We start from the raw sequence: 22,738 nt of genomic DNA on the forward strand, positions 1-22,738 counted from the left end.
CAGACAACACAGATACATTCTCCCTGGCTAACTTTTTAACTCTACATTTTTCATGTAATAGTTACATTCCTGTAGAAAAGAGGAATTATTGCTACTTGCCCCCTAACATCCAATTAAAGACACACCATATGTATTTCTCTAAGAAAAAGCCTGATAAATCAGCTTGCAGAAAAGGATTCATTTCAGAAATACTGCACTTTTCCAAATTACTTTCAGAAATACTGCACTTTCCCAAATACTGTACATTTCCAAATTCAGAATTCACTTTGTTCTTTTCCCTCTGACTAGTAGAATTTATTCTGCTTAGCCAATGTCACAGTGATGAAAAACTGAGCTTTGACAACTGATATACCATAAAATGGAAGCAAATGGGAAAAAAATCTTAGGAGCATAGAATTCTTGCTTGTGAATGTCTACAATGAAAATACTTGAGTTAGTGCTAAACCAGTAAAATTTGTGGTTCCTGGAATGCTGAGACAGGTTTGCTGAAATCCTTAATGGTTTGCCAGAAACTTAGACCAAGACTTTCAAGAGGAAAGACCTCACTGGCATGTATTAGATAAAAGGTGCCTGGTCTGGACCACCCACCTTTAAGGGTGTGCAAATGTATTGGAAACTGTCTTCTTCATGCAGTTATGTTTTACAGTTGTTAACTCCTTTCCATAGAGTCATGGGGCATTTGCTACTCAGAAAATCCCCCTTGAGATCTCACTGAAGACCCTTCTTCCTTCTCAGCTTGGGCAAATATACTACATAGAAGTTTGGAGATTAATTATAAATTTTTCTAAATGCTTTCTCAGAGCTGCTTTCGAAGAAGACTATTCTTCATGAGCCCTTCAATGCAAACTTTGACTTAATTGCTGGTAGAATCGCCTCAAATCAGATTAAAACAAGTCCATTAGGCTGGAGACATTTTTGTGTTTTTTTTTTCCAAAACTGTACCATGTCTAATGACATAACCATATTAGCCAAAATCAAAGAGCCAGACCCCTCATTTACATCATGGTATTACAATCTGCTGGCAATACTAAAGACAAAGATGACAGTCATTCAGGCTGCTTTGTTCTTGAAGCACACATACCCCATGACCCAGCACCCTTAAAGCTTTGATAGTTCTTTTTAAAAGCAATGAAAATTACACACACAATAATGACGGTAGTCCTTAGAGAAAAACAGCAACAACAACAAAAACTGGAGGCATTTTATAGCTAAACAATTTTATTGGTTTTTGTGAAATAAAAAACAAAACACAAAACAAACCACCATGGTTAAAGGCCATAATCAGCGTCAACCAAATGAACCAGCCACTTGGTTACAGTAGCTGATAACACTAGTGGATATTATTGCTTATACCCCAGGTTCATTTATATGTCCATTACATTTTGGCAAGATTACAATCACATGGGAGCTTTGGTTGTATAAATTCAACTCTGACTATTCATCGAAAACTCAACTTCTACCATTCTATGATGGGATATATGCTGATTCTTCCTCTCATTCTGTCTCCTTTCTCCTTCCATTCATGACTTACAACCTATTGACCCAAAATTAAGGTAGATGCATTTACAATCATCCCAACCTTTCCTACTCTACTGCCCAGTCCTTTGTCATGAGAGAGTGATAACATTTCTGGGCCTCTCCCAATTTTGCTAACTGGTATGTATCCACTGCCAGTAATAAGTGCTTATCTGTAATCTGGATAGATTTTCAAATATATTTGGTTGTTAACATTGGAGTTTGGACTCAGCTGTCTCTTTTCTAACTTCTGAAAGCTAGGAAAAAAAAAAACAAAACAAAACAGCTTTTAGTATCAGTAAATTGACCTCCGAATTGAATAAGCCCGAGCCTCCACCACACAACATCCCAAAACAGGTATGGAACTGTGGCCTTAAAATGCTCTGAGTGCTGTAACATTTTAATTTACAGAGAAGCAGTGATTGATGGCCTCTCAAAAGCCCCCCTGCTCAATACTTTCTATTTTAACACTGAAAACTCAGAATGACAAAGGGTCAGAACTAACTCACAATAGCACCATTTCCTAGACTTTTGGAGTAAAATTCCCGTCTGTGTTGGAGCATGCAGTGACCTTAGACGACCCAGCCTCCGGCTTTGTGCCTTCACAGGCCCTCCCACTGAATTTCAGCAGGGGTGGGTGGTCTGCCTTGGCCTACTTCTGCAGCAACGTGAATTTTCCCTGGGAAGAGTTAAAAACATGGGTCTTACAAAGTGAAGTTGGCCGCAGGTGAGAGACCTGAGGAAGCCTGTTTCTGGTGGGGAAATGTCTGCAGATGAGGGGGACAGAGTCCGGGGACCCTTGCCCTTGCCCATCTCAATTCAAGTCAGTGGCAAAACTGCATGCAGAAACATGGCAAGTCCAGGAACACTGAGAGACAGGCATCTTCACACAGCAATCCACACACCAGCGCTCTTGGCCTCTTTCGTGTTCAGGTCCACCAGAGAGTTTGCCCTGGATAATGCTGGGATTTAATAAGCCCTTCTAATGATTATAAAGATTATCCTCTTAAATCTAGACATTTTAAACAACAGAAGATTTGATATCACTATATTTTACATGGCACATATAACCATATAATTACTAGCACTCACACAGCAAATATTGTAAATACACATTCTTGGAGTTGACTTGGTAATTATACCAATGTTATTCGGCAGAACAAAGATGAAACACTCCCTAACTTGTACTTTGGGGAATTCATTCCAACCCTTTACTTCACGACAAAAGGATATCCCTCTAATTAAGTAATAATGCTTGTGGGCAAAGAGAATCGCAGGGCGACTTCATGGTTAATGTGTGTCCTGTAAAATAAAGTAATACACAGTATTTTCATTTACAAGAGACCGTATAAAAATATTTTCCAATTTGGAATTCGAAACATGAAAGCTGGATTTTTTTTTTCCTTTGTATAAAAAGAAATGAGATAACAGACTAAAGTTTATTAAGCCTTCTAACAAAAAATATACATATAAGTTTAAGGAATGCAGTGAGCGTCAGCTTCCCTTTTTGTCCAGGCTCATTGATGGTGAGCTTGTGCTTTGATCCCAACAAAGATAAATGCACAAAAGTGGAGGAAGATCAGTGCCTGAAACCTGAACTACATGTTATCTCTAAAAATAAGACTCATTTTACAGTAGTGCTTTTAAGAGTGGTGTGTCAGATTTCTGATTTTTTTTCCTCTTCCGCCTCAGGCGACCGCTGGAGATGAATTCCAGAAGCACCACTTTCTTCTCGAGTGATGTTTATTCAGTGCAATGTCTTCCTTCTCTCTTTCCCTTTTCACACGCTGGTAGTGGTCTTCTTCCTTCAGGTACCACACGGGAGGCCAGCGGTGCCTCTCAAAGTATTCCTGGTTGTCTGGGGAAGAAAAGGTGCAGATGATGACACCTGCTAGGTTCTGTGCTTAGGCGTGCCTGAGATGATTATCAGGTGCATCCTCTCAACTAACCAGTGAGCAGGGACGCTGAGTAGGGACAGCGGCAGATTATCACAAGAGAGCTTTGAGAGGTGGAATCACTTGTTTAAAATTACACAGCTGGACACAGAGAGCCTGAATCCAGGTCCCTTTGCCTTCCCGGACAAGGGTGAACCAACAATCTCTGCTTGCTCCGCAGCGGGGCACCCTGAACAACCCCTTTCCCACCCGTCTCCACACAAATCCCCCCAGCCATGAAGTTCTCCAGAGAGAATATCCAACATACAATTCCTTGGGTCACGCACGTCACACGAATCTGTGACTGCCACATGGCCACAAGGAATTCTCCGTGAGCCGGGGGCTCTCCATGTTCCTTCTCAAGGGCAGTGAAGGGAAACTCTTCAGGCACAGGCGATGAGAACTGGACAGATGGGGACCACACAGCCTCACCTGCAGATTTCGATTTGATTTCCTTGCGGAACTTGGAACACACACTGTTGTAGTTGGTACAGATGTGGTGCAAACACCAGGCGGCCAGCTGGTGGGCGTTGTGAAACTGCAGGGAAGTGACCAAAAGGGGGGTCAGACCTCTACTTTCTCAAGTGGGACTACAAGAAACCAAAAGTCACGGCAGGGGTCAAAGCAATAAAAGGCCCAGATGACTAATTCAGAAACCGGTTGTTTTGACTAGTGTTTTGAGTTTGGCCACAGTTTCCACACCAGCCACATGCAAGTGTTTGACATCCTCCTCTCACCTCTGGGATATGTGCACTAAAAATGATCACTGTATCAGGAGTTTAAAGTCTGCCTTGCCTCCCTCCCCCTCCCCTCACACCTGCCCTCTAATGATAAGTGGTCATGGCCTCTGGAAGGCACCAGCCTGCAGCAGAAAGCTGCGATGTCACCTCTGTTCAAGGAAGCCTCGGCAACAGAATCCTCCGTGTCACACGTCAGAGCTCAGCTGGCTGGGGCCAGTGATCTGAAAGAGGAGACTACGGCATGTGTGACTGTCCTATACCTGTCCTTTTGGTTACATAAGAAGAGCATGCAATGTGGGCAGGGAAGGAGGGAGCCAGACACTCCATGCACTCTCTCCTTTCTGAGAAGATGCACAGGACCACGGCAGCTGAGGGAGCTATGTCTGCAAAAGACCTGATGCACAGAAATCCACGGTTAACTCCCCATCTTGTCCCCAAATTTGGAAGGTCTCTCACGTCCCTCAGTCTTTCTGTCCAGGCCTCTTCCGGACATCTGTTCTATTGCCTGTTACTCTTGATGCTCCTTTGAGCAGCTGAACCCCTGAAACCACAGCATGCTTCCTCTGAGGCCCCTGTCAACGCCCTGAACAGAGGCCAAGAGAAAAGCCAACATCCCTGGAAACTAATTCAAGAAACTCTCTGCAGATCACAAGCCCAGCAGGACAGACAATTTTAGCCAGTGCTTCCAACTTCTCTTGATAGTCGATTTCTCCCTGAAAGTCAGATTAGAGCAGTGCTGTATTGGAGTTGGCTTGTACCTGCTTGAAAGCGTCACTGAGTGCAGCTCTTTGCTACTCTGAGCTCAGTGAATTTGAGATGTTACAAGTTGGGCAGGTGGGGTATTTACACCATGGAGACCAGAAAATGCAACAGATCACGGTCTCTGCTATCCCCAAGCTGACAGTTAAATACTTCCCAGTGCATCCCTGGGTTAGAGTCTACTGAATGAGCTAAGATACTGGAGGCGCCATCCTAAATGCCTCCTCCAAGGCTTTTCAGAGCTTAGCAGGAATGATTTTATTTCCTTCCTGGGTTATGTGTGGGTCAGGGGAGGGGACAGGGTGGGAACAGAAAGTAAAAAGACAGACACAACTGCTATATTACCTCCATCGGGCTGGCCTATAGGAGATTCTGGGTCATTTGATTGTTTTCCAGGAGGAATACCTACTGGAGGGGTACAAGTCATAAGTTCTCCCCTAGTCCTGTTTCAAAACACCCCCAAATCCCAAATGTGGAGTCAGTGTTGATGGGGGCTTGTTGACTTCACTGTAGCTGACGTCTGCTCTCGGTTTTAACTTGTAACCTCTAGGAGGTTGTTTTTCACACTGGATTCTAACAATGTGTGCTTGTGCCTGTTCCTCTCAGTGGCCCATGATGGCCCCAAGGGCAGAGAAGCTACATGTCCTCTTATCTAAGGTGGTGCCTGGTAGAAGGAGAGGAAATAACGAATGCTTGTTGGGTGTTGAGTCAGAAAGAGCAGGCTGCTGTGAAGCCCCGATCCACGTTTTCCCGTCTTGAAGGCCTCTCAGGGCCACAGTCAGAGCGGCCTGAGGAACATGTGATGTAGGCCTGCCTCCTTCTCTTCCTCGGTTGACAAATGCCGATTTGAAGTGCCTGATGTAAGATTTAGTAAACCACTGCCCTAACCAAGACAGGGAACAAAGAAAGCCAAACCCAATAGGTCAGAGAAAAGTCTGAAGAATTTATTCTTAGTTCCTTCAGAGTGTAAACTCGTGGCCTGTAAGTCCAGGTCAGGGATTAGATAACTCCGCCTATGTGCCTTGTATTATGAGAGGATTTCCCCTCTTTGATGCTCTTTCTGAAACATTCTCTCCTAGTTCTTTCTCAAAATAATCAGTAAGGTTGACAGAGGGTGAATTGCCATCCCCATTTCCAACAGATGAGGAAACAGAGGCAGCGTTTAACTTTGTGCCTTAAATTATGCACAGAGACAAAGCCAAGACTGATCTCTGACCCTCTCTAGAGGAAGAGGGCAGTGTGTGTTGGGATATGGAATCACAACATCAACAGTAACAAGTGCTGGTGTAAAAAAAAAAAAAAAAAAGGAAAACCAGGAGAGCTGCAGTGAGATCGGAGGCAACCCGGGACTTCACGGAATTCTAGAAACTGTCTGATCTCAGCCAATGCGTGTCTGAGAATTCAAAAAGGAGACAGAGCCTTCCCCTCCCATGCCCTGAGCTGTTCTCCCACAAGTGAAGCTGCTGCCTCTGGAGGGGCGGGGCACAAAGGGGCTGGTGTGGGGGCAGGGCCCTTGTTGTTTTTTCAAATGAAGCCCAGCAGGGTGAACAGTGCATGAAACTTAAAACTCTCAGATCTTTTCTGCTGCACACAGCAGGGGGCTTCTGTGACTCAGTGGTGACATCTTTATTTGTTCAGATGCAACAGTGGAATGTTTTATCAGCATTAAATGAACTGGTGGAATACACTGAAAAGGTGAAAGGCAAAGTGCTACAAACCTGGGCCAGTTCCAAGTAAGAGAGAACTTCCCCATCAATGCCCACACCACTCATGGCGGCCTTGGTCAGCTCCTGAACAGCGTGCTGTTCTGGGGAAAAGAGGGAGCAGGAGAATGTTAGTGCCTGGAGGCTGCCGTCTGGGGTCACCTCAGAGGGGAGGAGGTAGGGGGACACAGCTCCATGTGCACTGAATCAAGGGCCCTCTCTGATGTGCGGCCTTTCAGTATGGCAAGTCATGGCTTGGGTCAGCGCACTGCAGACTCTGGGGACATCTGTTAGCCTTTCTGAAATAGCCAGAGTCCTCCAGACCACCTCTGTCCAGTATGGTAACTACTGGCCTCCAGGGACTATTTAAACAATTACAATTAAAATAAACAATTCAGGTCCTCAGCCTCACACTAGCCACGTTTAAGTGCTCAGTGGTCACGTGTACTGGCCAACGCCAACACAGGGAGTCTCTATCATTGCAAGTTCTGTTTGAGATTGCTGATCTGGGCAGGCTAGGACCTGCCTAGAATCCTCTAGACTCTTGTATCTTCCTGTTTGATGGTTTCCTCACTCTTATCACTCCAATTCTCAACACTCTCTGGCTATGGAGAGGCTAACAGTAATGAGTTCAGATGGGGAATTGAAATTGCTAATGTGTATGTGTGTCTCAGCAGCAGCAGACGAGGGACATATTGTTCAACCTCTTAGATTCTAAAGACTGGGGCGATTTTCAGCCACAAGTCACACAGATCTAGATGGGGCTGCCGTTTCTGCTCGGGAGCTGTGTTCTAGGATTCTATGCTGAATTCAGACTCTGGTTCTGCAACGAAGCTGCCTTTTGTCTCTGTTAGGCTGCTGCCTGCCTCTGGCCTTGACATGAGTGGGTACAGTCTTAGCCCAGCATTTCCAGCTCCTTGATGCTTTTTTTCATCTCTAGCATCACATTTAATTTTTCAGTATACTGTCCAAACTATGCTTACTTTCTGCTCTGGTTTTATGTGCTTATTTGTTAGTCTATATGTCTCTTACCTAGTCAACATGGTCTCAAGTTTGGGATGGTTTCTTTGACACAACCTTCCTCAGCTGGATTGACAGACAAAGAACTATTTGTAACTAAATCTTCCAGAGGAGTCACTGGGTTTTAAATTTTAGGTAACTCCAAAGTGTTAAATGATAGTTTGGCTTGCAGGGCATTTTCACCCCAGAAACTGATTTTTAAACACTCTGTTCCAAACACTCTATACTTACACTAAACAGCAAATACTATAGAAATGATTAAAGGAATCATCTTAGAAAGATGTATATTAAGTAATCATAACCATTAATAATAACATTTACTAAGAAAAATAAACATACATAGAAGTCTGTAGTTAACACAAGAATGGGTCAGTTTCTTTCCTGGAGAGCAGTCCCATGTTTTCATCACCACCCTTAATATTTAAGCAAAAATGGCCCTCCTTCAAGACTGATCACAAATCCTATTCAACAGATTTGGCTCCAAATTACTTTTGACTATGTAAAACAGTTCAGTTTATCCTCAAAGGACAAATTCTTATAAAAACTGGATAGTCAAATGGCTTGAGATTCTTACTTATGCAAAAAAGAATTGCCTTCTGTAGCCTCCTAGAGTTAGTATTGAAAAAGCAGCAATACTCATATTTGAATCTATGACTTCAGGTTTATTGGTTAAAAACAGTTTAAAGAATGAATAGCAGGAACTCCCCTAGCTGTCCAGTGGTTAGTACTCCATGCTTCCAGTGCAGGGGTTGCGTGTTAGATCCCTGGTCAGGGAACTAAGATCCCACTTGCCGTGCAGTGTGGCAAAAAAAAAAAAAAAGAAAGAATAGCAATACTATTTCTTGTTATCCAGCTGGTGAAGAAGGAAGGTGAGGAGAAAACTTTGATCTCCAGTTGGCTGAGCATGGTAGAAACTTGGAGTGCAGAGAAATAAATCTTTTTTTTCCTAAAGATACTGTCAGGAAGTCAAGGGCAGGGGTGGCTGGTTGGTTTGTTCATTCCTTCATTTTCATTTAATGCTTCATCAGACTTTTACTGAGAACCTCCTATGCTCAGGCATTTCTCGGTGTACAGAGGATATGCCAGTGAACAAAACAGGCACTATCCTGCTTTCCTGGTTAACAAGAGTCAACTAAATGTAGCACCCTTACTGCTAATCAACAACTCTGGTAAATGAAACAGAAGGTTTAAATTCAAGAAAAGGGTATTTGAAAGCATATATCTTATTTAGATCTGCTTTGGCTTACCAACTGAGCAAATCTAGAAATGATACATAAGGTTCTGTGAAGTTAAATCAAGTCTCCCTTTTTTCTCTTTTTCCCAAAATGATCTTGACAATGTCAGAACATTTTCTAAAATAGCTTTAAGAAAACCACTTACATAATGCTTACTAGGTGCCAGACACTGTTCTCAGGACTCGCTCTCTTTATATATATATATATATATATATATATATATATATATAATCTCTTAACTCATTTAATCTTCATAACAACTCTATGGTAGAATATCATTATCCTCATTTTAATGAGAGAGAGAAAGCTGAGATACAGAGTAATTAAATCAAGTATGAAGTCATCCAGCCAGTAAATAGTGGAGCCAAGACCTGAACCCAAGTGATCTGGATCTGTAGCCTATGTTCTTAACTACTGCCTTTTATATGTATCAGCAGGACCTATACAAAGTAGGTGCTTAAAAAACAGTTGCTGAATTGAACGGGGGCTGTTTGATACATTTGATCAGTTCATATCACCCTGTACAAGACAGTCCTATGTTGGGTGATAAAAATTTAATTTTTATTCCCTGGAAGTATTATTTTTTGCTTAAATGTCATTTTGATAAATATGACAGTCAGATACCGCATGGCCCTGAGTCATCGGCCTTACCTGCAAGTGCAACCAAGTGTGGCAGGCAAAATCTGTTTGCCAAGGCAATTAGTTCCAGTGGGTCCAGGTCCAAGTTAGGTGACAACTGCTTAGTATAGAGATAATCCAGTACTGCCTGCATTGACATCTTGTTTATGTTTGGGAGATATACCTGAAATGTTATTTGAAAAGGTAAGTTCTGCTGAAGAAAACAGTGGGAACATTTTCAGGCTACACTGCTTGTAAATATCCCCGCCGTGTGATTCATTATTAGCAAGTCTGGGACACCTGCTCTGAGGCTGTGCGGAGAAGTCACTCACTATTTACAGCTGTAAACATAACAGTTTGATTTGTGGATGACAAAAGAGTGGGGCTGCCTGACAAAGCCTGATTTGGAATTTTTAAATAGCTATTTGGGCTTATAAATCAGACAAATGGGCTGCAAATGTATGATGACATTATAGGCCCTCCTTGCCAAGTACCTTAGAATACTCTATTGTGGGGAAAGAAATCTCCTAGCAACATGACAGGTGTTGGGGGGAGGCTGCAGTCTGCACTGTTGCTGAGAAACAATAGAGCCCAGCTCTCTAAGATGTCAAAATAAGACGATGAGCAACCATCCTAGCTGCCACAGTGACTGGCGTGATCCCAACGTTCTATCAATAAACACTAGCATGAAATCAACTATACATCAATAAAAAATTTAAAAAGTATGTGTTAGCATGATAGACACACTTTATTTTTCCTGTGGCACAACCACATAGATTTGGAACTACTGGAAGGTTATCAGGTATCAGTAGACGCAGAGAATCTAGAGAGAGCTCGGCTTAGGACATCTTGGGGAATGGCTGGGTATGAGCATTGTTCCCTGGAGGATCCTGCTAGTCTTCCTCCTGAGCACCTGTAGTTATTGCACATATTCATCCAAGCTAGAGTCTGCTGAGGAGCCAGGGACTGCCTGGGAAGTAGAGTTCTGAATGGCTGGGCCTGGATCAACAGGGATATACACGTTATAGCAGCTGTCCTTCATCTGAGGTTTCTCACTCCATGAGATGTGCCCTGGCATCATAGAGAATGGTGCCATGAGTACTTGCTACTGGAATGATGATAAGAATTAACCTAACAGAAGGCCTCCTATGCACAAGGTACTGTGCTAATAAGCTTTCCACATGCATTATGTTTTGATCCCTATATCCTCCCTAGGAAGGAGAGACTACTGTTTTTGCCATTTTACAGATAAGTGAATGGAGGTTCAGGGAGGTTAAGTCTGGTGTCCAGGGTTGCAGAGCTAGGAAGCTGGGACTGATATTTGAACCCAGGAAATAAGATTCTAAAGTCGTGTTTGGAACTGCTGTGCAGGACTGGAAACCCTTCATGGTAAGGAAGAAAGCTATAATACAGCACTGTATCTCACTAAGAGTTTTCAAGAATTAGATTTCTGAGTTCAAAAGGATAAAAAGTTATAGACTTAATTCTGGTATGTATAGCATACAAAAATTATATTTATGATTACATTTATGTATGACATGATTATATCTGTATGTTATATATGATTACATCTATATTATATATTTTAATCTCTCTATATTTGTATGTATAAGTGTGTGTATATATATGTGTATGTATATGTATATGTGTATATATATATATTTGTTTATAAATTGTCTCCACAATCTACAAGGGGCTTGTGGCCACTTCAGTCTTCTAATGGTGTGGTTGCAATTGTTTAGCTATAGCAACCATCTATATAATTTTCCTGCATAGCCACCAACCATCTCAGAGAGGGAAAATCCTCTCAGACAGAGCTTTCCCTAGGTGTATGAAAGAGAGAGCCCAGAAAAATTCCTAGAAATATTATGAAAATTACTCTTCCTCTCTCAGACACAGTGAGAACAATTGTGATTCTATTAATAAGTGCGTGGATTACTACCCATCAATGACTTGACAAGTGTGATAATTTCAAATTTTTAGCATAACTTCTACAATAATAAATAAAACCTGGCAAGTAGAAACTATATCTGATATCATTTTAAAATACAGAAGCCATTGTATTGTAATTAATTGCTATTCCAGTAAATCTAACACAGTTGTATTTGTATGGATAAACATTTATATATACATGCATTTATCTTACATAGACATGAACTTTTAGCATATGGAAAACATGGCAAATTACATATGGCAAAATTTGATTTCTCTAGAATGGTGTTTGGATTAGCACAATTTTTAAATAATTGGAAGTTAATTAAATTGTGAAACTTTAAAATTGGGGCCATTGTGATAATAAAAAATATACATTTTATGAAGTGCTAAGTGCTCTAAAGTGTTAGTGATTATAAATAAAGTCCCAGGGCTTCCTGTGAATACCTGTACTCTCAGGGATGGGGATGTTTCTGAAAATACTAGCTTGAAGGACAGGGTAAGGGGCTGGGGAAGGCCCAGAGATGTGTTGCTAAAATGCTGTGTGACCTTTAACAAATTATTCACCATCTCTGAACCTTAGTTTCCTCATCGGTGACAGCGGAGAGATTTGGAATAGATGACATCTAAAGCTTTTTCTTCACTAAGATTATGGACTCTGAAGATACTCAGATAACTTAAGCAATTTTTTCTAAGACTGTGTTCTCAGCAATGGCAAAATGGACATCCTAAATAAAAAAATTATTTTTGGCATCAGGAGATGATAGATTCCAGGAAGCAGCCCTGCCCCAACACTCCCAATGTCTTCAGAGCATTCTGACATTTGTAAGCATCTATGACCTACTGTTTCCTTCATGTTTAATATAACACTAACACTTTTATTTATAAAAGCAATGGCTCTTTTTGGCAAATAATGTTAGGGATCCTCGGAAGTAACCAACAAATGAAAATAAACACCATTTTAGAACATGCACTTTTTTCCCCCTCGCTGTTGATTTTTTTCCCTGAGATTTCAACATTACTAATAAACTGAGTAGCAACAGAGAGACCATCTTTATAGAACTTTAAAAAATCATATAAATAAACAAATGGAATTAAAATGGTTGTGCCCTACCTGCTGAATGTAGCTTAAAAAAAAAAATAAGAATACAATGCTACCGTAAACAATGACCCATATTCCAGTTTAGCTGGTTTAAAATTTTAATTGCAAAGATCAGCTCAGACTATTAGGCTTGTAATTAGAGATGGTCTCATAGAGAATAAGAAAGTATTCTAGATCCAGAGCATTGCTTACCACAACATGGGCATGCATTTTTAATGAACCACTTGCTGAGTACCTCTGGGGAGAGAATTATGCTTACTGCTACATTAAAAGTAATGAGAAAAATAGAAGTAAAATACAGTGTCTTAAATATTAAATGACAAAAAAAAGTTAAAAGAACATCAGTGGGCATATTTTATTCCTTTCTGGATATGCATGTGAATTCTATTAATGCAAAAAAAAAAGGTTGAATTTTGTGGGGGACATCAGATTTAAAAAGGTTGAATTTTGTGGGGGACATCAGATTTACACAAAACAACAAAGAACAAAAAGGCGGCCTCGAAAGCACAGGCCCACGCATATACAGGCCTGAATTAACCATCGTGCATTTACGCAGACTTCACCCAAGGACCTCTTCTTACCTCCATAACCATCTCTACCACACTCTGCCAGTTTAGGAAGGGACTAGGTGGCTTGTTTGTTACCTGAGGACTTTCAGGGGACAAAGGCCTTGAACTCCTCATGGAAACAATTTAACAAGAATCCTCCAGGAAAATACTCATTGACATCACTTGAGCCTTTGTATGTTGGCATCGAATTTGATGCTTTACACACATACTTTCATGACTGACCTGCCCTTTGGAGATGGTTCTCTTGTGGTCCCCATATTAGAGATGAGGACGCAGGTCTAAAGAGGGTCGGTCACTTGCCCAAGCTCAAGCTGAGACTAGAGTTCATAACTATATAACAGAACACTTCCGTGTACCCTGGACATGAGGGGGTGGGGGCAGGAAAGACTGGACACATCCACAGCTCACGCCATTCTTCATATACTAGGTGTCTTGGTATAGACTTCTGGTAGCTCGATTCCATGGCCTTTGTGTTTTGAGCTGGGTTGAAACTACACATCTGTATCAGGCTCAGCTGTAGTTCTAAGTGGTGAGCAACCTAGTCCTTGAGGTGGGGAGGGGGGTGGGCAGGGTGATGCTAAACAGACGCCACCCCAGGGAGAGGCTGTCACACGAACAGACCCGTGTGCATTCACATCGGCCGCCAAGTTTCTGTTTTGGTCATCTCTTCTGCACATTTTAATCTGGAGACAATTACAATCCATTCTGAGAAGGGATAAAGGGGATTAGCATCAGTGAGGTCAGCTCTGACAGTGTCTCTTTATGCCTGGACCCTGGACCTCGATCAACTGCTCCCTGCCAGGTGACAAGCAGGTATCCTTGGGCACATACTTCGGCAAGCTGGAAAAAGAGGGGAAGCGAGTCTTGGGGCTCTTTTATCTTGAGAGATTACTGAAGGTGTGCTGTGCCAGTTGGATGAGGTTTTATTAATTGGCGGCGTCCCCCAATTTTCTTGACAAAGAGGGAAAGAATACCATCAATGCCGCCAGCATCCACATAAGGCTGATGTTATTTTGCATTTAGTGCTTATGAGGTGCTTCACAGGTACTGACACTCACACCTCGCAACCACATTACGGGTTATGATCACATTTTCCAGATAGGGAGGCTGGAGCTCAGAAAGGTGATCACTGGCCCAAGGCCAAACAGCTTGTATGCAGAGGAGTCAGGGATCTGAGCCCCACAGTCCCTTCACTGGGTAGCCTCTACCAGTTGCTGTGGTCTTAGTAATGATGCTCCCAGACACCTTTGATGGTAGAGGAAAGACTTCATTTAGCTGCAGGTGAGGACCTCCTGGTTTACGAAGGCTGGCAGACATCAGAAGAGGTCGTCAGGATAATTCTAACATCTTTTCCCCAGACAGCAGACAGTCTTCGGCTGGAGGTTGGTTTAGGAGCAGCTGCAGTCTGTTCTGAAAGCAGGAGGGTGGCCTACTGACAGCCATCCATCCTGGCTTGTGATTACAGGATTCTGTTTCCCTACTTGGGGATGCAAATGCAGGCTCCTGGGTCACAAAGGGAGTGCTCAGATTTCTAGTGTGAGGGCTCCCCTTTGAAGTTAGTTACTGTTATCTGTGTTTCTGTTAAAAGTTTGGAGAGATGTTGAGATAAGCAAAAATAAGCCCATTAGGACAATAAGCTTGATGCGGTGTCCCCAAATATATTTTTAAAAGATGGATAAGAAATATTTGCCAAACTCAACAAAAAATGTTTACCTCTAGACACAAGTTAGAAATGCTTGAAGGGAATTTTTCTTTCTTTCCCAACAGCTTGTGAAGAGGTGGAGATACAAGGTCTCCAAGCTGCTGCTTGCTCTGATAGGGCCAGCATTTGACAAGTGACCCAGTGGCTTCTACTAGATGTGACAAGCACTCTGAGAGACCCTTTGCTCCATCTCTGTTTCCCTAGAGGTGACAAACCCTAGAGTTGAGGCCCGTCAGGGCAGAGAGCCTCAGGGACTATCACAGATCAAGGGGACCTTGAGCATGACCCAGTACATCTCTCACCTTTAGGATAAGGAGATTGAGGCACAGGAAGGTGGCTTTTTAAGGTCCCTCATCTGTTGTTGGCAGAGTCAAGCCCAGGTTTAAGTGACTGAAGACACTTTTCACTGTCTCCAACTTCTATAAGACAGCGTGCCCCTTCTTTGAGGGGATTTTGATAGTACCTTGCCTGCTGACATTTGTTAAAAAATATATCTGTACATGTCTTCAGGGATGAGGAACCCTGTGAGGATGAAAGGATATGGGGGGACTTGGGGGTTCACACATAGCAAGTGAACAACAGGCTTCTCGTACTTGCAGAATTATGGGAAGAGGGTGACGTGATACTCAGGTATTGCCTAAAAAAGTCTTCCAAGTTAGCAGTTAAAGAATCAAAGTCCTCTGGCAACACTTTCTAATACAAATACACATACATATTCATTAAGATGCCACTTGGGCTTTTCGGAAGGCACCTACCTCACTGTTGGCGCTTTCGACAAATGACCCCCCGAACATAGCAGCCATCCACTTGCAGCTACAGATCAGCAGCGGTTTGTGGGCACTGATGGCTCCATCGTCCAACTTAAACGTCACATCTGCCCAAGGACGGAGGAAGCACAAGCCTGTGAGCCAGTCTTGCCAGGGGTTCCATCCACATCCATCCGCCTAGTCTCATCTCTCTTCCATACCCTTAACCACTGATGTGGTGTCCACCCCCACCTCGGGCACCAATTCTCTCCATGTCCTCCAAGGACATTTAAAATTATACATAAAGTCACAACACAAATACTGTGAACCATAAAGTAACATAAAGGAGAGGAATAGTCTTTCCTTATTTAGAAAAGTTTCAACATGGAGAACAGTAGAAAGAAGAATAAAACAGTAACTGGTTTATCACATGCTTAATTTTGTCACGTTTGCCTTAGCTATATAAAATGTGTGTAGACATTTTTTAACAGCGTACTTCAAGAAAAGTTATGACCAACCTAGACAGCATATTAAAAAGTAGAGACATTACTTTGCCAACAAAGGTCCGTCTAGGCAAAGCTATGGTTTTTCCAGTAGTCATGTATGGATGTGAGAGTTGGACCATAAAGAAAGCTGAGCACCGAAGAATTGATGCTTTTGAACTGTGGTGTTGGATAAGACTTTTGGGAGTCCCTTGGAGAGCAAGGAGATCCAACCAGTCCATCCTAAAGGAAATCAGTCCTGAATATTCATTGGAAGGACTGATGCTGAAGCTGAAACTCCAATACTTTGGCCACCTAATGCGAAGAACTGACTCACTAGAAAAGACCCTGATGGTGGCAAAGATTGAACGTGGGAGAAGAAGGGGATGACAGAGGATGAGATGGTTGGATGGTATCACTGAGTCAATGGACATGGGTTTGAGTAAACTCCGGGAGTTGGTGATGGACAGGGAGGCCTGGAGTGCTGTGGTTCATGGGGTCACAAAGAGTTGGACACGACTGAGTGACTGAACTGAACGCACTCCTAACTACTTTGCCAAGAATTTTCTAAAAATAAGATTCTCCTAGATAACCATACCATTATAACTCTGAAGAAAATCAGCAATAATTCCTTAATATCATCCATTATCTAGTTCATGTCCAATTTTTTCTAATTACCCCCAACTGTATTTTATAGGCTTTTTTTTTTTTTTTAATATAAAGAATCCAGTTTAGGCTCCCACTCTGTGTTTGGTTACTAATCCTCTCTAGTAAGGAAAAGGAGATTTCATCAATTTCACTTAAGGTCCATTGTTTCGTTTACTGCAGGTAAATCTTTGTAACATTTCTTTTCATTAACTTTCAAGACTCTCTACCATGATCGTCAATGTTTGGAGTAAATATTACTCAAAGTTTTAAAATTAATTAACAGATTCAGTGACCAGTTATTAAATGCATACTTCTATGACAGGAATTATGAAAGATGAAGACAAAAACAGAAATATCTATATAATAATGGAAGTCAAGAAGTCAAATTTTTACAATGAAACATACACAGAGAGGACAATTACAGAACAAAATTAGCACAAGTCCTATGTGTACAGGGAGGCCTGGCGTGCTGTGATTCATGGGGTTGCAAAGAGTCGGACACGACTGAGCGACTGAACTGAACTGAACTGATGAGATAGGATAAGCATGGGCCAGTCACCCATCTTAGATACAGGTTATCAGGATGCTTAAGCAATTATGTAAGGGTGCTATGGGCAACCCTTGGCACAGTTATCAAGACAACGAAGGGACAAAAAGCATCCAGACGAGCAGGGCACAGGATGGTGAGAACCCAAAGGAGAAGGGAGAGAAACTGATGAGGCTTTCCAGATGGGACCCTTTCCAGGGGGTCACCAAAATGGCCTCAAGGATATCAGTGACCCTGGGGCCAAAGGCTGCTGTTTTTTTGTCATCGGTGCATGCTAATTGGTGAGTAGAAAATGTCAGGGAAGGAATCCTGAAGGGCAACTATGAGTACTGAGCTGACTGGCTCAGGCTCAGGGGTAGCTTGACCTACCTTCGAGAAGCACTATGACACCATGGGGCTCTAGGAGGCAGCCTGCATTCAAATCCTGGCTCCACCACTGACTGCTGGTATAAACCATAGGCCAGTTACCTAATCTCCCTGCCCCTCAGTTTCCCCATCTGCAAAGTGGAGATCATCATATTTTAGCTTTAAGTGTGATAAGAATGAAATAGGTGAATACGTATAACTTAGGTACATCAGGGGAAAAGTTCTTACACGTGTCAGTGATCGTTATCTCCCCCTCCTCATGTTTGGCTAATGTTCCATAAAACACAACCAAAGGTACTGATGGCTTTGCCGTTGGACCTGCTCACCTGAGAATGTCCCCTTGCTGAGACACTCTTTTATCCGATTGGCTTTCCGGACATGAAACGCTTTCGTGATCTCCTGGTTCATGAAGGCTTCCTTGTTCATGATGTTTTCCACCATCATCCGCAAATCAAACATCTCCAGGACCTCTGCGATCTGAGCCAGGCCCACCAGATCTTTCTCCTTTTCATCCAGTTGCCCTGTATAGAGAAACTGGAGCAGGGTCCTGAAAGGGCCTGGCTGGACGGACGCGTCCATCCTGACCACGGTCATGGGGCCCAGCCGCTTCGAGACAGGGTTGACCTGCAGCTCCTTGTGCATGCCGATGAACCCCTTACTCCAGCCTGACAGGGCCTGTGTCTCTGCCACCAGGTCCTCGGCGTCCAGCCCCAGGGTCTCCTGTTGGGACAGGTTCTGGCTCGAGGGGGTCCACTGATCAGCCTGAGGCGTCCTTGGGGTGCCCTCTTCCCTTTCCTCATCTGGGTCAAGACTCTGTGCCCACTCCTGGGAATCCCTGCTTTGCTTCTCTCTCTCACAAGCTCCTTCACTCCAGTGGGGGGTTTCTTCACATTCCATTAAAAAAAGATCATAAAACTTGGAAGAGGAGGTAGCGAGGTAAATTCGGTGTGCAAAGATCTGCTCCTGGTCCTGGAGGATGAAGAGGACATCAGCACACAGAGGATTGTCCAGTAAACAGGCAGCGTCGTTCATCCCCGTGGAGGGACATTCTGGAACTTTGATGACCGGTGGGGGGGCTTTTGGAGGTAGGAACGGTGCCTGAAGTAAAGGCTTCTGGACTTTCTTCAGGTGGGATTTCCAGAACTGCAAGTGCCGTCGCGAAATGAGTGCTGCTCGGATTGCGTTGTCAAACACATCTTTGATGCCAAACTGGTCAAACACACTTGTTTCATAGTAGGGTATACCCAGTTCCTTTGCAACCTCTCGGCCTTTTTCTGGGGGCAGAATATCCCCTCTCTTTATGGGCCTGAAATAGAATATTTTTAACATTAGAATCAGTCTTATTTCAGGAAAAAATTAGTAATCAGGGACTATCTAAGCACCTAATTGAATTATACATTTTAAATCCTATTCAGACTTTTTACTAGACTCATTGAAAAATCTCCTACCAACTTCAAATCTTTCAAATATAAAGGACTTATGATGGCAGGGGGAAAAATGCTTTTAGTAGTAACAACAATAACTCAAGCATCAGCCATTTCACTAGCTGTTTGTTCCTGGGTAAGTTACTTAACGTTTTTCTCAGTTTTCCCATCTGTAAAATGGAAAGAATATAATAGTAAGTACTTGCATCTTAAAGGATGACTGAAAGGTTTAAATGAGATAATTAGCCCAGCATAGTACCTATTCCACAGTGAGTGCTTGATCAGTGTTATCTGATAACCATCATTATTGCCACAATCAGCATCATTTTCATCATTTCCCCCTTATGCTTACATTTTGCTTTATAACTTAAAAAGGAATCCATGTTCATTTTCTCACTTGGGCCTCCCAGTATCCCTATGGATGCTGTTTTCATTCTGTATCCTGAAGAAACAGGCAGAAAGTTTCAAGGTCCTTTCCACTTGGGAAATGTCTTAAGGTCACATTTTAAAGTCACTGAGAGCACTTTACTAAGCAGTCAGAATCCAGAACTCCCTAGTTCTAGGCTAACTGATCCATGTCCAACAGCTCACCTAAGTCTCCTCTATTAGTTCTGTGAACCTCCTTTCATATCTCACTCTTTTCCCCTCTTCAATCAGGCAATCATCTTTTGCCTGGATTAGTACATTAGCCTCTTAACTCATCTTTCTTCAGAATTTTTCCACATTTTAGCTCACAGCATTCACTGTTACACAAAAATTTCTTATGTACCACAAGTATGACTTAGCTGCAGTTCTTTAAAAAAAATTTCCCCTGGTTCCATAGAGCCCAGGGAATAAAGTCTAAACCCTTTAGACTGGCACACAAGGCCCATTTACAGTCTAATCAACCCCCAAGAAGCCAAGCTTCTGGAATCAGTATCGGCAGGCAGAATAGTGCTGTAATTACAGTATAACCGTGATCAAGACTCAGATGAATTCCAAGACGCAGGCAAGATAGGATCTGTCGTTACACTGTTCACAAACACATACTTGATTCTGAAATGCACTCCTAGGAGATGATCTTCCTAAATAAAATATCTGGTGTACAGGACCAAGGGTGATGTGTGTGTGACAGGGACAGGTCTTAGGAGAAATAAGGTAATACTGGGTAGAATTTGGATTTGAGGATCTAGATGGAAATGAGGGAAAACTGTACGGAGTTGCAGAGGTGGAAGTGAAGCACAGAAAAGAAGGGTTAACTTCAAGCTTTGCTCCTATGGGCTTTTGGTGGATTACTAATTGAAGAATCTCTATAAGACTTAGCTCAGATACTCCTTCATGAAACCTCAGAATTGTCTATGGAAAGGACTGTGCCCTGGAGCTCTGTAACTCTCCTTCAGGCCTCCACACATGCAGGGTGTGAGGCCTGAGTATCCTAACCTTTGACACAGAAAGTTCTGAGGCCCGGGGCTAGTCTCTCGCTTGCCAGGAGGCCTCTTTCCCTCTGCGTGGCTTATAATATGCAGTTCCTAGTCCATGTATTTAAGGATAGAAGGAACATGAAATGTTTTTAGGACATTTATCCAAGAGGTACCTAGAACATCAGAAATTATCTTGACAAAGTACATTTGCTTTTGCTGTGAGAGCATAAAAACTTATGTCTATATAAAATTTTATAATAAGCTTATTAAGGCAAAGTACCTACTACCTGGAAGGAAGGTAGTAATATCAACATTTTGGGAAAACCTGTTTACCAGCAAAAAACAAAGTTAAGAATAAAACACATATACAATTATTTTTAAAAAGAATATTGAAGGAGTACATCTTTTAAAAAAACTCTTATTCCTCCCAAGATTGGTATCCACATTTTATATAGATGGAAACAAATTCTCCTTCAAGCTGTAATTTAAATGTGTGACACTCCAAAAATAATACCACCAGAGAGCCATTTAAAAAGCAGTATTGCTGTTTTTAACCATAGGTCTATATAATCTTTAAAAACCGGACACAGCCACCTCAGGAATGAAATACTCTAAGATGGAGGAAAATGAGAAGGTTAAAAATGCTTGGATATGAGTATTTGCATGAATTTGACGTTTCTGGGGCCAAGAATCATAGACGATGGCTCTGAATTTCACTTCAGTTCAGTTCAGTTCAGTCGCTCAGTCGTGTCCGATTCTTTACCCCATGGACTGCAGCACTTCAGGCTTCCCTCTCTATCACCAACTCCTGGAGCTTACTCAAACTCATGCCCATTGAGTCGGTGATGCCATCCAACCATCTCATCCTCTGTCTTCCCCTTTTCCTCCCACCTTTAATCATTCTCAGCATCAGGGTCTTTTCAAATGAGTCAGCTCTTCGCATCAGGTGACCAGAGTATTGGGGTTTCAGCTTCAGCATCAGTCCTTCCAGTGTAATTCAGGACTGATCTCCTTTAGGATGGACTGGCTGGATCTTCTTGCAGTCCAAGGGACTCCCAAGAGTCTTCCCCAACACCACAGTTCAAAAGCATCAATTCTTTGGTGTGGAGCTTTCTATATAGTCCAACTCTCACATCCATACATGACTATCCAGACATGAATTTCACCTACCTTTATTATAAATCTTAATTTCCAGAAAGACATTATTATGAGTAACTAACATTTTGTTTAACACTTTACCAAGTTCAAAGTGCTTATTTATTTTTTTGGCTGTACTTGGCAACATGCAGGATCTTAGATCCCCAACCAGGAATCACATGAGCCTCTCTTGCATTGGGAGCCGAGTCTTCACCACTGGACTACCAGGGAAGGCCCCAAAGCACGTTTATACACCATATCATAATTAGAGAACTCACTTTAAGCCAACCATTTTACAAAAATGGGTTCCTGACTAAGAGGTGATGGTGAAATGAACACTGGGGTACATGTGTCTTTTAGAATTGTGGTTTGCCCAGGGTATATGCCCAAGCAGGATTTCTGGGTCAGATGATTTATTTCTACTTTTTAAAGGAATCTCTATACTGTTTTCTGTAATGGCTTTGTCAGTTTACATTCCCACCAACAGTGCAGGTGGGTTCCCTTTTCTTCACATCCTCTCCAGCATTTATTGTTTATAGATTTTTTTTTTTTTTGGATGACCATTCTGACTGGTGTGAGGTGATACCTCACTGTAGTTTTGATTTGCATTTCTCTAATAATGAGCGACGTGGAGCATCCTTTCATGTGTTTATTGGCCCCTGGTATGTCTTCTTTCATCTGCATGCAGGTCAGGGAGCAGCAGTTAGGACTGGACAGGGAACAACAGACTGGTCCAAATAGGAAAAGGAGTACGTCAAGGTTGTATATTGTCACTGTGCTTATTTAACTCATGTGCAGAGTATATCATGAGAAACGCTGGGCTGGAAGAAGCACAAGCTGGAATCAAGATTGCCGGGAGAAATATCAATAACCTCAGATATGCAGATGACACCACCCTTATGGCAGAAAGTGAAGAGGAGCTAAAGAGCCTCTTGATGAAAGTGAAAGAGGAGAGTGAAAAAGTTGGCTTAAAGCTCAACATTCAGAAAACGAAGATCATGCCATCTGGTCCCATCACTTCATGGGAAATAGGTGGGGAAACAGTGGAAACAGTGGCTGACTTTATTTTTTTGGGCTCCAAAATCAGTGCAGATGGTGACTGCAGCCATGAAATTAAAAGATGCTTACTCCTTGGAAGAAAAGTTATGACCAATCTAGA

The 22,738-nt window shown here is 42.4% G+C and overlaps 1 protein-coding gene across 10 annotated transcripts in view; it reads right to left on the reverse strand.

Annotated features, from left to right (window-relative positions):
* Positions 1-1,200: 1,200 nt before the first annotated feature.
* The window catches only part of RHOBTB1 (Rho related BTB domain containing 1), a 140,417-nt gene continuing 118,879 nt past the window's right edge, over positions 1,201-22,738 (reverse strand). For all 10 annotated transcript variants that reach the window (XM_069571729.1, XM_069571723.1, XM_069571722.1 and 7 more), the window contains 6 exons: positions 17,945-18,924; positions 15,585-15,703; positions 9,558-9,708; positions 6,667-6,755; positions 3,882-3,987; positions 1,201-3,373 (listed from right to left, as the gene is read on the reverse strand). In XM_069571729.1, coding sequence (XP_069427830.1) covers positions 3,204-3,373; positions 3,882-3,987; positions 6,667-6,755; positions 9,558-9,708; positions 15,585-15,703; positions 17,945-18,924 — 1,615 coding nt within the window. In that variant the 3' untranslated portion in view covers positions 1,201-3,203. The remainder of the gene's footprint in view (positions 3,374-3,881; positions 3,988-6,666; positions 6,756-9,557; positions 9,709-15,584; positions 15,704-17,944; positions 18,925-22,738) is intronic.

The sequence above is a fragment of the Ovis canadensis genome, chromosome 25 (genome assembly GCF_042477335.2).
Source record: "Ovis canadensis isolate MfBH-ARS-UI-01 breed Bighorn chromosome 25, ARS-UI_OviCan_v2, whole genome shotgun sequence".
Classification (NCBI taxonomy): domain Eukaryota; kingdom Metazoa; phylum Chordata; class Mammalia; order Artiodactyla; family Bovidae; genus Ovis; species Ovis canadensis.